The sequence below is a fragment of the Bubalus kerabau genome, chromosome X (genome assembly GCF_029407905.1).
Source record: "Bubalus kerabau isolate K-KA32 ecotype Philippines breed swamp buffalo chromosome X, PCC_UOA_SB_1v2, whole genome shotgun sequence".
In the NCBI taxonomy this organism is placed as follows: domain Eukaryota; kingdom Metazoa; phylum Chordata; class Mammalia; order Artiodactyla; family Bovidae; genus Bubalus; species Bubalus kerabau.
This window is the reverse complement of record NC_073647.1, coordinates 99,862,295-99,879,993: the sequence shown is the minus strand read 5'-3', so window position 1 is coordinate 99,879,993 and position 17,699 is coordinate 99,862,295. Positions and strand designations below refer to the sequence as shown.

The following is a 17,699-nucleotide window of genomic DNA, read 5'->3' as shown; positions in this document are numbered from 1 at the left end:
TGGGAAGATCCCCTGGAGAAGGAACTGGCAATCCACTTCAGCACTCTTGCCTGGAAAATCCCATAGACGAGGAGCCTGATAGGCTACAGTCCATGGGGTCGCAAAGAGTCGGACACGACTGAGCAACTTCACTTTCACTTTTCACTTTCAAGAAATGTTTACCAAAGACCTAAAAGAACTAAAGAACAAAACAGCAGAAGAACCATACACTGGAAGGAATCAAAAGCAGAATAGCTGAGGCAGAACGGAGAAGTGACCTGGAAGACAAAATGGTGGAAATGACTGCTGCAAAACGGAGTAAAGAAAAACGAATGAGAAGAAATGAAGACAGCCTAAGAGACCTCTGGGAAAACATTAAATGCACCAATATTCATAATATAAGGGTTTCAGATGGAGAAGAGACGGAAAGGACCTGAGAAACTATTTGAAGAGATAATAGTTGAAAACTTTCCTAGTATGGGAAAGGAAATAGTCAACCAAGTCAACAAAGCACAGAGAGTTCCAGGAAGGATAAACCCAAGGAGAAACACAACAAGACACATAGTAATCAAACTGACAGAATTTAAAGACAAAGATAAAATACTAAAAGCAACAAGGGAAAAATGACAAACAACATACAAGCAAACTCCCATCAGGCTATCAGCTGATGTCTCAACAGAAATTGTACAAGCCAGAAGGGATTGGCATGATATATTTAAAGTGATGAAACGGAAGAACCTACAACCAAGAATACTCTACCCAGCAAGACTCTCCTTCAGATTTGATGGAGAAATCTAAAGCTTTACAGACAAGCAAAAGTTAGGAGAATTCACCACCACCAAACTAGATTTACAACAAACACTAAAGGAACTTCTTTCTCTATGCAAGAACAACACGAGAAGGAAAAGACCTGCATAAAATAAACTGCCATTAGGGTGGTGTCATCTGCATATCTGAGGTTATTGCTATTTCTCCCGGAAATCTTAATTCTGGCTTGAGCTTCATCCAACCCAGCATTTTGCATAATGTACTCTGCATAGAGTTTAAATAAGCTGGGTGACAGTATATAACCTTGATGTACTCCTTTCCCAATTTTAAACCAGTCTGTTGCTCTGTGTCAGGTCCCAGCTGTAGCCAGTTTCTCAAGAGGCAGGTTGTTGGGAAGCGTAGTGCAAAATAGCCATAAAAGGAGAAAGTCCTTGGGGAAATGGCGAAGGGCCAGAAATACCCGGCTTTGCACTGCGGACAGAAAAACATCTCCTGCCTTGGGTTATGCTCGGTGCCAAGAGTTAATAGGGATGTTACTTGTGAAAGCGGGTCGTGGGATAAGCCCATGAGTCATTTAGAGCGCGCTGTCCTTGAAATGTTTATACTGATTATGTGTTAACTCCATATGCACTCTGCTGACCATATATTTAAGCTCTTTGTTCCTGCTTCTATAAAAAAGCTTGACTGCAGAAATAAACTTGTCAGTCCTTGCAAGAGACTGTCCAAGTGTCCTTCTTTCAGGTTCGTCACTTCCAAGTCCTGGGGAGAAAATCCCCAACACAGGTAAGGTGGTCTGGTATTCCCATCTCTTTCGGAATTTTCCCCAGTTTGTTGTGATCCACACAGTCAAAGGCTTTAGTGTAGTCAATGAAGCAGAAGTGTATGCATTTCTGGAATTCACTGGCTTTTTCTGTGATCCATCGGATGTTGGCAATTTGATCTCTGGTTCCTCTGCATTTTCAAAATCTAGCTTCTACATCTGGAAGTTGGGTATGGGATTAACAGAAGCAGAAAATATTAAGAAGAGGTGGAAAGAATACACAGAAAAACTATACAAAAAAAAATTCAATGACCCAGATATCAGTCAATGACCCATGGTGTTGTGGTCACTCACCTAGAGCCCGATACCCTGGACTGTGAAGTCAGGTGGGCCTTAGGAAGCATATGACCAACAAAGCTAGTGGAGGTGATGGAATTCCAGCTGAGCTATTTCAAATCCTAAAAGATGATGCTGTGAAACTCCTACAGTCAATAGGCAACGTGGATGGACCTAGAGCATATGATATCACTTGACTTCACAATCCTGGATGTCTGGCTCTAGGTGAGTGACCACACCATCATGACTATCTGGACCATCAAGAGCTTTTTATATAGTTCTTCTGTTTATACTTGGGAACTCTCCTTAATCTCTCCTGCTTCTGTTAGGTCCTTACCATTTCTGTCTTTTACTGTGCTCGTCATTGCATGAAACTTTCCCTTCATACCTTTAATTTTCTTGGAGAGATCTCTAGTCTTTCCCATGCTATTGTTTTCCTCTATTTCTTTGCATCGTTTACTTAAGAAGGCTTTCTTATCTCTCCTTGCTATTCTCTGGAACTTTGCACTCAGTTGGGTGTATCTTTCACTGCCCCCCCACCCCGCTGCCTTTTGCTTCTCTTCTTTTCTCAACTATTTGTAAAGCCTCCTCAGACAATTTCTCTGCCTTCTTACATTTCTTTTTCCCTGGGATGAGTTTGGTCACTTCCTCTTTTACAGTGTTACAAACCTCCATCCATAGTTCTTCAGATACTCTGTCTACCAGATCTAATCTTTTAAATCTATTTGTAAACTCCACTGTATAACCATAAAGGATTTGGTTTAGGCCATACCTGAATGGCTTTGCAGTTTTCCCTACTTTCTTCCATTTAAGCCTGAATTTTACAAAAAGGAGCTCATGATCTGAGCCACAGTCAGCTCCAGGCCTTGTTTTTGCCAACTGTGTACAGCTGCTCTAATTTTGACTGCAAAGCATATAGTCGATCTGATTTCGGTTTTGATCATCTAGTGACGTCCATGCGTAGAGTCATCTCTTATGTTGTTGGAAGAGGGTGTTTGCTATTACCAGTGTGTTCTGACAAAATTCTGTTAGTCTTTGCCCTGCTTCATTTTGTATTCCAAGGCCAAACTTGTCTGTTACTCATGGTATCTCATGCCTTCCTACTTTTGCATTCTAGTCCCCTAGAATAGGACCAATAGGACATCTTTTTTGGGTGTTAGTCCTAGAAGGTCTCACAGGTCTCCATAGAACTGAGCAATTTCAGCTTCTTCAGCATTAGTCGACGGGGCATAGAATTGAATTACTGTGATGTTGAATGGTTTACCATGGAAATGAACCAAGATTATTCTGTTGTTTTGAGATTGCACTCAACTACGGCATTTCAGGCTCTTTTGTTGATTAGGAAGGCTACTCCGTTTCTTCTAAGGGATTCTTGCCCACAGTAGTAGATGTAATGGTTATCTGAATTAAATTGGCCCACTTCCAACCATTTTAGTGCTCACTCTTGCCATCTCCTGCTTGACCACTTCCAATTTACCTTGATTCATGGGCCTAATATTCTAAATTCCTAGGCAATACTTTTCTTTACACCATCAGATTTTTTTTTTTTTACTTTAACCACCAGACACATCTACAACTAAGTGTCATTTCCACTTTGGCTCAGTCTCTTCATTCTTTCTGGAGCTATTGTTCCCCTCATCCCCAGGAACATATTGGATGCCTTCGAACCTGGGGGGCTCTTCTTCCAGTGTCATATTGTTTTGCCTTTTCATATTCTTCATGGGGGCTCTCAAAGCAAGAATACTGGAGTGATTTGCTGTTGCCTCCTGCAGTGGACCACATTTTATCAGAACTCTCCACTAAGTCTCCACTATGACCCATCCATCTTGGATGCCCCTGTATGGCATGACTCATAGTTTCATTAAGTTATATCCATCTCTTTAAGTATTTTCCACAGTTTGTTGTGATCCACACAGTCAAATCTTTAGTGCAGCCAATGAAGTAGAAGTAGATATTTCTTTCTCAAAGTCCCTTGCTTTTTCCATGATCCAACAAATGTTGGCAATGTGATCTCTGGTTCTTCTGCCTCTTCAAAATCCAGCTTGGACGTCTGGACGTTCTGGGGTTCATATCCTGCTGAAACCTAGCTTGAACGATTTTGAGGGTTACCTTGCCAGCAAGTGAAATGAGCACAATTGTACAGTAGTTTGAACATTCTTTGGCATTGCCCTTCTTTGGGATTGGAATGAACCTCATCTTTTCCAATTCTGTGGCCACTGCTGAGTTTTCCAAATTTACTGACATATTTAGTCCAGCACTTTAACAGCATCATCTTTTAGAATTTTAAATAGCTCAGCTGGAAGTCCATCACTTGTTCATAGTAATGCTTCCTAAGGCCCACACACCACACTAAGTGACCTCACACTCCATGATGTCTGGCTCTAGGTTAGTGACCGCACCATCTTGGTTATCTGGGTCATTAAGACCTTCTTTTGTTTAGTTTGTCTGTGTTTTCTTGCCACCTCTTCCTAATCTCTTCTGCTTCTTTTAGGTCCTTACCGTTTCTGTCCTTTATCATGCCCATCCTTGCATGAAATGTTCCTTTGATATCTCCAATTTTCTTGAAGGGATCTCTAATCTTTGTCATTCTCTTGCTTTTCTCTATTTCTTTGCACATATACCATCTCCTTGGATTGAATGAATCAATATTGGGGAAATGACCATACTACCCAAAGCAATCTATAGATTCAAGGCATTCCTTATCAAATTAGCAATGGCAGTTTTCTAAGAATTATAATACTTTTTAGAAATGTGTATGGAAGCACAAAAGACCCTGAATAGACACAGGAATCTTAGGAAAGAAAATCGGAGCTGGAGAAATCAGGCCCCATAACTTCAGAGTCCAGGACAAAGCTACATTAATCAAAACAGCATGATGTTGGCCTCAAAACAGAAGTATAGACCAATGGAACAGGATAAAAAATCCAGAGATAAACCCATTCACCTCTGGTCACCTAATCTATGACAAATGGAGCAGGAGTTAACAATGAAGGAAATAATATCTCTTCAATAAATGGTGGTGGGGAATCTGGACACCTACATGTAAAAGAATGAAATAAGAACACTCCCTAACATGCTACACAAGGATAAAGTCAAAGTGGATTAAAGACTTACATGTATGACCAGATACTATAAAATTCTTAGAGAAAAACATAGGCACGACACTCTCTGACATAAATTACAGCAAGATCTTTTTTGACCCACATCCTAGAGTAAAGAAAATCAAAATAAATTTTAATTGGTGATATCTGATTAAGCCTAAAAAAACCTTTGCATAGCAAAGGAAACCATAAGCAAAATGAAAAGACGGCCCTCAGAATGGGAGAAAATCCTTGCCACAAAGCTACCGAAAATGGATTAACCTCCAAAGTATACAAACATCTCCTACAACTGAGTACCCAGCACCCCCCCAAAATGGACGAAAGATCTAAATAGACCTTTCTTGAAGGAAAATATACAAATGGCAAAATACCACATGAAAAAGTGCTCAACATCACTAATTACTAGAGAAATGCAAATCAAAACTATAAAGTGTCACCTCACACTGGTCAGAATGGCTATTATCCAAAAATTTACAAACAATAAGTCCTACAGAGGGTGTGGAAGAAAGGGAATCCTTCAGCATAGTTGATGGGAATGCAAACTGGTGCAGTCACTGTTGGAACACAGTGTGGCGATTCCTCTAAAAACTGAAAATAGAACTACTGTATGATCTAGCAAATCCACTTGTGGGTATATATGGAAAGAAAAAAAAGTGAAATACTATTTTGAAAAGGTTCATGTACCCAAATGTTCATAGCCGCACTATTTACAATAGCCAAGGAATCAATGCAATCCAGGGGCCCATCAACAGATGATTGGAGAGGGTAGCCATGTTGTCAGTGTAGAAAGTCTCTGAGCTCACTGCCTCTTATGAGCACACCAAAATCACAACTATCTGCAGAACAACAATTAATGAAATGGACTGGAACCTTCCAGAAAATATCTTCTACAACAGGAGACAAAGAAGAAACCACAAGGGGATGCATAGGAGGGGTGAACTGGCAATATAATCAAATCCCATATGTCCCAGGTGGGCAACCCTCAAACTGGACGATAACAATATATTACAGAGTTTTCCCCACAGGAAAGAGAGTTCTGAGCCCCCCATCAGGCTCCCCAGCCCAGCGGTTCATCACTGGAAAGATGAGATTATTAAAAAAAAAAATCTGGCTTTGAAGGCCAGTGGTGCTTAATTACAGGACCCCACAGGACTGGGAGAAATAAAGACTTTACTCTTAAAAGGTGCACACAAAATATTATGCACATAGGGACCTAGGACAAAAGCAGTAATTTGGCAGGAGCCTAGGCCAGAACTACCTGCTTCTCTTGGGGAGTCTCCTGGAGAGGCAGGGTTCAGTTATGGCTCACACTTCAGACATGCACACTGATGACAGACATATTTAGGAACAGTAAACTACTTGAACACTGCTGCTGGTGGCTTCCACCTTGTCCTTGGTTCATTAGCTCCAAGACCTAGTCCCACCTGTAGCCTGTAGGCAACAGTGATGGTTCAGTTCAGTCCAGTTCAGTCGCTCAGTCGTGTCCGACTCTTTGCGACCCCATGAATCACAGCACGCCAGGCCTCCCTGTCCATCACCAACTCCCGGAGTTCACCCAGACTCACGTCCATCGAGTCAGCGATGCCATCCAGCCATCTCATCCTCTGTCGTCCCCTTCTCCTCCCGCCCCCAATCCCTCCCAGCATCAGAGTCTTTTCCAACGAGTCAACTCTTCGCATGAGGTGGCCAAAGTACTGGAGTTTCAGCTTTAGCATGGTTCACATCAGGCCAAAAAGCAAACTGAATGGGGACACAATACCTCATCAGCAGAGAGGATGTCTAAAGACTTCCATAGTGTCATCTAAACATGCCCCAAAGCATGGCCTTGCCCTCCACAGGGCTAAGACCCAGTTCCACTCATCAGTGGACAGGCATTGGCCCTTTGCTCCAGGAAGCCTGCACTAGCCTCTAGAGCATCCACACCCACAAAGGAGCAGACACCAGAAACAAGAAAATTACGATCCTGCAGACTGAGTCTGACAATAGTAGGCCAGACCATAACCTGGGGACAGCTGGGTCCTGGCTCTGTCCACTATCAGGCCAACGCAAAGTGTAGGACTTCCTGGACCCCAAATCCCACTCTGTCAGGACTCCCTCATCCAGCAAAGATTTGAAATGAGTTCTGAGATCCCTGGGCCTATAACCAGACTCCTGCCTGCCAGTAGTAGTCCAATACGGTCCTCAGGATATGACTTCACTTGCCCTTGGGTGGAAACAACCCTAAAGTCTTTGGGATCCTGATTCCTTTCACCAGCGAGTCAGCACTAGCCCCAGAGCCACCTTGGGCTCTACAGCCAAGCACTTGTGACCAAGTTCTGATGAATAGCAACCAGCACCATCTGCACAAAGCAGGCCCTCATAACCAACAGGACTTGGGGTCAAACAAGCCTACCAGACCATCTACGTAGTCAGCCTGCGACAACAGAAGGACATGTGCAGCCCCATTAGGGGGAACCCCTAGATCATAAAACACGAGTGCTGAGAGGGGAGTACATGGCTGAGACACATAAGATTTCTCCTACATAAGGCCACTTCTCCAAGATCAAGAAATGTAGCTACTTACCACATATATGAAAACACAAATGGCAACTTGGGCAAAATGAGGCAGCAGAAGAATATGTTCCAGATGAGGGAAAAATATAAAACCCCAGAAGAAGAACTAAGTGAAGTGGAGATAGGCAATCTACATGAAAAAGAGTTCATAGTAATGATAATAAGATAACAAAAGAATTCAGAAGAATGAATGCAAAGGATAAGAAGCCACAAGTTTTTAACAAAAGTTAGAAAACATAAAGAACAAAAGTGAAATAAAAAATAACTTAGGAATTTTTTACAGTAGGATTCATACCTACTGTAGGAATCAACAGTAGACTAAATGTTGCAGAATGGACCAGTGTGCTGGAAGACAGAGTACTGAAAATCACTACCGCTGGATGACGACAACAACAACAAAGAACGAAAAGAAATGAGGGCACTTTAATAGACCTCTGGACTAGTGCACTAATATTCACATTATGCAGGCCCCATAAGGAAAAGTGAGACAAAGGGCCTGAGGAAATAATTGAAGAGATAATAGCTGAAAACTTTCATAACATGAGGAAGCAAAAAGTCACCCAAGTCCAGGAGTTGCAGGAAGTCCCTTAGAGGATTATCCCAAAGGGAATAAATCACACCAAGACAAATTGTAATCAAAATGAAAAACATTAAAGATAAAGAGAAAATGTTAAAAGATGCAAGGGGAATGCAAGAAATAAGAAACCAGGAATCTCCCATAAGGCTATCACCTGATTTTTCAGCTGAAACTCTGCAAGCCAGACAAGAGTGGCCCTATACATTTAAACTGAGGAAAGAGAAAACCACCACCTAGAATACAACCGAGAATTACTCTCCTGAGCAGGGCTCTTGTTCAGATTTGATGGAGAAATCAAAAGCTTTATAGACTAAGCAAAACCTAAAAGAATTCACTGCCACTAAACCAGATTTACAACAAATGGTAAAGGAACGTCTCTAAGAAAAAAGAAAAGGCCACAACTGGAAACAATGAGGAAATGAAAAAGCTCACTGATAAAGACAAACATACTGTAAAGGTAGGCAATTATCCACACAAAGTTGGTAGGAAGGTTAAAAGGAATTAGAAAAAAAAAAAAAAAGAGTATAATCTACTGTCATCCTAGTAAGCAGTTAAGGTATCCACAAAGCAGTTAGATGCAAAATATGACTTCAAAAACAGTCATGGTGAGGGGAGGAGAGTACAAATGCAGGGTTTCTAAAATGTGTTTAAAATTAAGAGATCAGCAAATTAAAACAATCATGTATATATATGGACTGATATAAAAAAGCCTCATGATAACTGGAAGCCAAAAATGTATAATAGATATAGACACAAAAAAGGAATAGAAACATAACACTAACTATAGTCATCAAACCAAGAGAGAAGTGAACAAAAGACAAAAAAGGAAAACAAATCCCAAACAAGTAACAAAATGGCGAGAAAAACACACTTATCTATAATTACCTTAGATATAAATGGATTAAATGCTCCAACCAAAGACAGAATGGCTGACTGGATCAGAAACAAGACCTGGATATATACTGCCTACAAGAAACTTACTTCAGATCTAGAGACACATACAGGCTGAAAGTGAGGTGATTGAAAAAGGTATTCCAACAAATGGAAAATTTTTAAAAATTAATTGGAGAAGCCATACTTATATCAGGCAATATGTACTTTAGACTGCTACAAGAGGCAAAGAAGGACACTACATAATGTTCAAAGCATGAATCCAACAAGAAGATATAACAATTGCAAATATATATACCCAAAAAGGAGCACCTAGGTATATGAGACAAATACTAACAGAAATAAAATGAAAAATCAATGCTAACACAATAATGCTAAGACACTCTAACACCCCACTTACATCAACCCCACATCATCCAGACAGAAAATGAATAAGAAAACACAGGCCTGAATTAACACATTACATATTAAATGCTCTTAATTTTATCTTATCATATATATATATATATGCTGCTAAGTCGCTTCAGTCGTGTTCGACTCTGTGCAGCCCCATAGACGGCAGCCCATCCGGCTCCCCCGTCCCTGGGATTCTCCAGGCAAGGCCACTGGAGTGGGTTGCCATTTCCTTCTCCAATGCATGAAAATGAAAAGTGAAAGTGAAGCCACTCAGTCCTGTCTGACTCTTAGCAACCCCATGGACTGCAGCCTACCGGGCTCCTCCATCCATGGGATTCTCCAGGCAAGAGTACTGCAGTGGGGTGCCATTGCTTTCATATATATATATATATATATATATAAACACACACACACATACACACACACACACACACACACACACATAGAGAGAGAGCACGCACATTCCATCTGAAAGCAAGAGATTACACATTCTTTTTTGTATGAATATGAACCATTCTCTATAAGAGATCACAACCTAGGCCACAAGGAAGCCTCAGTAAATTTAAGAAAAATTTAATCATACAAACATCTTTTCTTACCACAGAGCTCTGAGACTAGAAATCAACTACCAAAATAAACAAGAAAACTGGAGAAAATACAACAGAATCACATGAAGGCTAAAAAATTCTGTTACAAAACACCCAATGGATCATTGAAGAGATTAAAGAGGAAACTAAAAAATATCTAGAGACAACTGAAAATGAAAACATGGCAATCCAAAATGTATGGGACAAAGCAGAAACAGTTCTATTATGGAAGTTTTTAGTGACACAAACTTACCTCAGGAGACAAAAAAAAAAAAAAAAAATCTAATATAAACCACCAAACCTTACAGCTAAACCAACTAGAGAAAGAAGAGCAAACAAAACCCCAAAGATAGTAGAAAGAAAGAAATCCTAAAGATCAGAGCAGACATAAATGATCTAGAAGCTAAAAGAAGCCAGTAGAAACGGTCACTAGTGTTATCACTAAAAGCTGGTTCTTTGAAAACATAAATAAAATCGATAAACGTTGAGCCAGACACATGAAGAAAAAAAGGGAGAGGGCCCACATCAATAAAAGCAGAAATAGAAAAGAAGCTACAACCAAGACTACAAAATACAAAGGACGATAAGACACTACAATGAGCAACTATACACCAATAAAATGGACAACATAGAAGAGGAAGACAAAGTCTTAGAAAGGTACTATCTCCTCAGACTGAACCACGAAGAAATAGAAAATAAAAACACACCAGTTACCAATACTAAAATTGAATCAGAAATTTAAAACGCCCACAAATCAAGGACCCAGGCTTCAAAGGTGAATTCTACCAAGCATTTAGAGAAGACTTGATATTGATCCATCTGAAACCATTCCAAAAAACTGCAGAGGAAGGTATTCTCAACAAAATACTAGTCAAGCAAATTCAATAATGCATTAGATCATAAATCATGATCAATTAGGATTTGTCCTATGGGTGCCAGGAATTTTCATTATCCACACACACACACACAAAAAATCACAGTGATATACCACCCCAGTAACAAAATGAAGAGTAAGAGCCCTATGATCATCTCAGTATCTGCAGAAAAATCTTTGGACAAAACTCAACATCCATTTATGATAAAAAGCCTCTCTAGAACATATATCAACAACACATTAAAAGAATTATACACCATGATCAAGTGGGATTTATTCCAGGGATGCACAGATTCTTCAATATATGGAAATCAATCAATGTGATACACCACATTAACAAATGGAAGAACAAATACCATATGATCACCTCAACAGATACAGAAAAATGTTCAACAAAATTCAACACCATTTATGATTAAAAACTCTCCAGAAAGTGAGCACAGAGGGAACCTACCTCAACAAAATAAGGGACATAAAAGACAAACCCACAGCAAACATCAGTCTCAACGGCAAAAAACTGAAAGCATTTTGTCTAAGACCAGGAACAAGACAGAGATGGCCACACTCGCCACTACCACTCAAAACAGTTTTGAAGTCTAGCCATGGCAATCAGAGAAGAAAAAGAAATAAAAGGAATCAAAAACGGGGGGAAAAAAGTGAAATTGTCATTCTTTGTAAATGAGATGATATTAACTATGGAAAATCATAAAGATGCTACCAGAACACTACCAGAGTTTATCACTGAATTTGGTAAATCTGCCAGATATAAAATGAATACACCAAAATTTCTTGCATTCTTATACACTAATGACGAATGATCAGAAAGAGAAATTACGGAAACGATCCCACTTTACATCACATTTAAAATATAATAAAAATACCTAAGAAGAAAACATACCTAAGGAGGCAAAAGACCCGTACTCAGAAAACTATAAGGATTGATAAACGAAATCAAAGATGACACAAAAAGGTGGAGAGATATACCATGTTCTTGGAGTGGATTAATCAATATTGGGAAAATGACTACACTACCCAAACTGACTAACAGATTCGATGCCATCTCTACCAAATTACAATGATATTTTTCATGGAAATAGAACAAAAATGTTTACAAATTGTTTGGAAGAAAAAAAAAGGCCCGGAACAGTCAAAGCAATCTTGAGAAAGAAAAATGGAGCTAGAGGAATCAGGCTTCCTGACTTCACAATACACTACAAAGCTACAGTAACCAAAACAGTATGGTACTGGCACCAAAACAGAAATACAGACCATGGGATAACAATAGAAATCCTAGAGATAAAACCAGTCACCTATATCAACAACCTCAGGTATGCAGATAATACTACTCTTAATAGCAGAAAGTGAAGAGGAACTAAAGAGCCTCCTGATGAAAGTGAAAGAGGAGAGTGTAAAGCTGACTTAAACCTCAAAAAAAAAAAAAAAAAAAAAAACCACTCATTCAAAAAAACTAAGATCATGGCATGCAGTTCTATCACATCATGGCAAATAGAAGGGGGAAAGGTGAAAGCAGTGACAGATTTTCTTTTCTTGGGCTCCAAAATGACTACAGACAGTGACTGCAGCCATGAAATTAAAAGATGCTTGGTCCTTGGAAGGAAAGCTGTGACAAACCTAGTTCAGTTCAGTTCAGTCACTCCTTCATGTCCAACTCTTTGCGACCCCATGAACCGCAGCACACCAGGCCTCCCTGTTTGTCACCAACTCCCGGAGTTTACCCAAACTCATGTCCATTGAGTCAGTGATGCCATCCAGCCATCTCACCCTCTGTCATCCCCTTCTCCTCCTGCCTTCAATCTTTCCCAACATGAGGGTCTTTTCCAATGAGTCAGCTCTTTGCATCAGGTGGCCAAAATATTGGAGGAGAATATGTTGCTTCAACCACTTAGGGTCAGTGCCCCTCACCTGCAGGAAGCAGGTACTGACAGATTTCTCTGCCCCTTTCCCCTCAGCAACAATATTCTCCTAAAATAAAAAGGGGGAAATGAGAGACTTAACTTAGGCAGGTTGATAAGGAGTCAAAGCCTAAGGCCCCTTTAAGGAGGAGATAAACATTCTTTCTTTTTCACAGTCTTTCCTATAGATATGTAGGCCTCGTAGGCAGCAGTATCTCTTATTCAAGGACATGCCTTTTTTTTTTTTTTTTTTTTAAGCTTTGGATATATGTTATGGGAGAAGGTCTGGGTAAAAACTTCCACAGCTGTAGCTCTGGGTTAACCTGTTCCTTCTGGCTGATCTCGTGCTGATGTCATCCCAGGAGGTATGTTAGAGGAAAGGGTCTGGAAAAATTCTCGCAGTCTTGAGGTATCTTTTATCTATTCTCAGCAGCTAGTTGAGAAGTGTATAAAGCCTTGCTTAAACTAGTGAGGTGGGTTCTCTCCTGCTCCCTTCTGATGTCTATGTCTGAAGCTTTTTCTGTCACTTTCACTTTAGATAAAATCTACACAATGCTCCAAGTGACTGAGACTGTCTTGACTGAGACTGTCTTTGGTCCCGAGTTAAATCTTCTCCTTCGGAGACCACGAATCTGGCGGCACTGTTCACCATTCACCATAAGATGTCACAACTCTAGAGTCAGTATTCATGTTTGTCTCATGCCAAGCACCACTGAACCTGAAGCATTATATAGACCTTCTTATCAACTTTCTATAGCCATCTAACAGAGAATATTTAAAATGTGATTTAAGGTTATCCTGTCCTATTCAAAGTGTGTAAACATTCTACTCACATGATTTGAATAGGACAGAATCTTGGCGACCCCATGGACACTAGTTTGCAAGTCTCTGCTATTCATGGAATTTTTCAGGCATGAATACTGGAGTGGGTTGTCGTTTCCTCCTCGAGGAAGTCTTCCCAATCCATGCCCCATGCATCTCCTGCATTGGCAGGTGGATTGTTTACCACTGGGAATGTTTGGGAAGCCCCAAACATTCTACTTAGGCAAGCTCAAATGACCTGAGAGACTTACCATTTTCAAAGTTTTTTCCCTTGTATTGTACTTTCCTTGTCATTGAAAGGTCCAGACTCTCTCTACACCGTATAATCTGTGTAGCATGTAACACTTGTCAGTATTTAATATTATTAATTTCCTCAAAAATCAAAATCCATCTCATTCCCTCCTCATTTCTTTCACTGTTTAAGTTTGTTACATGCTTAGCTGGTGTCTAAAATAGAGACAAAAGCAAAGACTGGGCAAACATTGCCACTTTTATCACAGAAAATGTTTTCACAGCCACAAATGATGGGATACCCTAAGAAAATAATTACAGAAATTAAGGTGCATAGAGCACAGAGCTGGAACCAAGATGTAATTATCCAAAAAAAGGAGTGATCACTAAGTATTTCAAATGGGGAAGAGGAAATTATGTTCTTAAAATTCATGGGGAAAATTCATACACAAAGTCCTCTGTTCCACCATTATCCTATGAAGGGAGCCCCAGAGAAATCATCCCTGGAGGGAAAGATACACAGAGTGGAATTCCTGGTACAGAGTGCACTTCTCCTGTGATGGGGAGTGGGAGGGGTCGGGGAAAGCCTCGTGGGCGTGGCTTTGCGTGGCGTCCAAGATGACGTCACAAACATCAACCGTATCCCACGACACCATGGGCTGAGCTAGTGCCAGCGGCAGCTGCGTCTGGTGAGGAAGCTTGCCCTCTGTACCCATGAGGTAAAAGCCATGGGAGCAGTAGAGAGTCGGATGCCCTCGAACAGAGTGGGGCATGCCCCAGAGGAGCCAGGTGCTCCTGAGGGGGAGGAGGAGGCCGAAGAGGTAGCAGGGGCAGTGATAGAGGAAGGGGAGGAGAGGGAAAATGCCAGACCCACCACTAGTCAAGGGCGCCACAAGCGGAAGACAGGCCCAGAAGGGCAGCTCACAAAAGCGACCCACAGGAAGAGAGCAAAAGACAGATTCGAGTCCATTTATAAGACACTTTTTCTGAGAGGAGAAGGGAGTGATGTTCAGATCCGTGCCCTGGGGGAGGAGTGGAACTTGCACAAGGTCTACTTGTGCCAGTCAGGATACTTTGCTAGCATGTTCAGTGGTGCGTGGCGTGAGACAACCATGGATATTGTAGAGTTGCAGATGCCTGACGAGAACATTGATTGTGAGGCACTGCACGAGGCCTTAGGTTTCCTGTACCGAAACTCTGTGTTCATCCCACCCAGTCGAGTGGTCCCCATGCTGGCCACAGCCAGCATGCTGCAGCTGGACAAGCTGATTCAGCAGTGCGGGGAGGTAATGAAGGAGACGGTCAGTGATCAGACCGTGTGCAGCTACTACTGCTCTGCTGAGAGCTACGGACTCCAGAACATCAGGGCCATGTGTCTTCAGTGGCTGCTGGACAATCTAATGACCCAGCATAGTGAGGAGTTATTGAGAGAAATTAGCCTGGATCTCATGAAAGAGGTCATTGCCTCTTCAGAGCTCATCGTGATGGAGGTAGAGATGGATGTGTACACGACGCTGAAAAAGTGGACGTTCCTGCAGCTGCAGCCGACATGGAGAGGCCCCCGCAGAGACCTACTGCCTGACGCCGACTCGTGGTTTGCCAGGTCCAGGCAGGAGTCAGAGGGCACCGCTTTCCTGGAGACCGAGCAGGGCAGAGCCTTCGTGCCAGCGTTCCAGCAGCTGCGGCTTGCCTACATAATCTGCGACCTGCCGTCAGCACGCATCATCGACCAGGATGCACTGATCCCTGCCACGTGGCTGGCCCCAGTGTACAAAGAGCAGTGGCTTGCCCTCCTCCGGGCTGAGCAGACCAGAGACCTCGGGCCCGTGGATGTCTTCGTGTCCGACCTCCAGAGGACCAGCATGCGGTGCGGGGGCCGGCTCCTCAGGGATGCGCAGCGCACCTGGCGGTGGGCAGGCTTCAACTTCGGCTGGGACTTGGTGGTGTGCTATGCCAACCGGCGCATCATTTTCAAGCACAGCGCGCTGAAGAAATCTTGCGGTCTCGGGGTCAGCTTACTCTGGCAGAGAAAGGTCGCGTTCCGCTTGCGCCTGGCCTCCTTGGACAGGGCTGGAAGAGCCATTTTCCGGAAGCAGACAGAATTCCAAGTGCTTTCCCTGGGAAAGGATGAAGAGCTAGAGGTGGTGAATCTGGAGAACGAAGATGTGGTTTTCCCCATATATGTGACCTGTAATTTCCTGTACCTCCCCAGAGAGGGGCGTTTTCCTCAGTGAGGACTCCTGAAAACAAAATCTCAGAGAGGTGAGCAGCTCTTTCCCTGGGGTCAGGGACGACCAGCTTTGTCCAGATGCCAGCTCCTTCTGCGGGACCAACCGGACTTGCCCACCTCTGGTGGCCCAACTCTGTCAGAGTCTTTGTTGAACTGTAGCTCATAATACTTGAGGTTGTTTACCTGAGCCTATGAAGAGGAGAAATTTTAAAGCCCTGCTCCCCCAACACCTTTAGAACTTATTTGTGCTGTTAAAGTGGCAACCTGTCCTCCTGGTTTACCATCCATCAATGCCCCCTCCCATCATTTCTGCCAAGTCAAAGACCAGTTGACTTGAGAGAGCAACCTGTGAACCTACCTACTCTACCACTGTTAGGGAAACTCTTTGAAAATATGCATTTCCTTTAGCTTGATTAAAGGAACGTTAAAGAAACAGTTTGGTTTCTCTTTCAGTTCGCGTGTTTAGAGCCACTCTGCCCCACTCATTACCACCACTACCGCTAGCTTCCTTTGGATTGCTTCCCTTTCCCCATTCCCTGCCACTGAGTGTGTAGTACTTGGTTCCCATGATCTCTCACTCTGTGAACGCACCCAGGCTACACTGATGATCTTCTCTTTATTGGTTGTTCCTCAATATTCTTAGGTTAGTTGACTTTATATCATATCTTGATGTTAGTTTGGCTTTATTTTGACTTTCCTAGCGTTTTAACCCTAGAAAGATGTCTCAAATCTTATACAACCCTATATTGGGGGTGGAGTGGAAGGCAGCAGATTGATTCTATGAGGACATCTCGGTACTAGACAGACTTTTTCTGCGGCACACAGTCATGAATTATTTATGCACCAGAATGCACTCTTTAAGCACCTTGATGGCCTTTGCCCTTCAGAAACATTCGACCTTGGAATTGTACTTGGAAAGACTCCTTCCCGCTTAAAAACAGGTCTGGTAACCTCTGGAAAGGAACGGTTTTGAATTATAATGGGAATTATTTGGCATCTGGAAGTGGGATCACGAGAAGTCCACACTAGTAATCAAAAGGGTAAGATAAAAATTGTTTTTGTCACAAAAGGAGAAGCACACTAGTCACGATTTGAATTTGTTAGTTTCTGATTACTGTTCACTTACAAATTGTCACCATCCCATTCCCTCCATTGAGTCATTTTGAGGTCAAAGAATGGAAAACTCTATTTAAGAAGCCATATAAATAATAAATACATGCTTGGAAAGAGTGTGATAAATTAATACAAGATGAACAAATAAAAAAAATAGTATACTGTATTGGTGTTTGGCGGATTCATGTTGATGTTTGGCAAAACCAATACAATATTGTAAAGTAATTAGCCTCCAATTAAAATAAATAAATTTAAATTAAAAAAAAAATAGTCACCAGATTTTAATGCTTTACTTAGTTGAAATCAGAATTTTCCTTACTGGTGGTTTATGTTTCTCTTCCCAATTAGATTTTATCCATTGTTGTTCAGTGAACAAATTCCTTTTGACTTTATCCATTCATTCCTTCCTTATACTCTTTAAGGAGATTTGAAAGGCTTTGTTATCACAAATCCACATACTAGTATTAGAGTAATATTTACATGACAGTTACTTATATGAAATGGTTTAACCAGGAAGCTGCTGTTGCATCCTTCAATGTTTGCCCTTAATTTTGCAGCCTCCTACCCT

The 17,699-nt window shown here is 41.7% G+C and overlaps 2 protein-coding genes across 2 annotated transcripts in view; both read left to right on the top strand.

Annotated features, from left to right (window-relative positions):
- The window catches only part of LOC129639695 (progesterone receptor-like), a 243,796-nt gene that overhangs the window by 151,945 nt on the left and 74,152 nt on the right, over positions 1–17,699 (top strand). The window lies entirely within an intron of this gene.
- Positions 13,780–16,439, top strand: LOC129639694 (germ cell-less protein-like 1). The gene has a single exon (XM_055564877.1). It carries the CDS (start codon positions 14,517–14,519, stop codon positions 16,020–16,022), a length of 1,506 nt encoding a protein of 501 aa, XP_055420852.1. The 5' UTR covers positions 13,780–14,516; the 3' UTR covers positions 16,023–16,439.

Excerpts from the sequence above, each read along its gene's own strand:
- LOC129639694 (XM_055564877.1), top strand. The coding sequence starts at position 14,517 with ATGGGAGCAGTAGAGAGTCGGATGCCCTCGAACAGAGTGGGGCATGCC.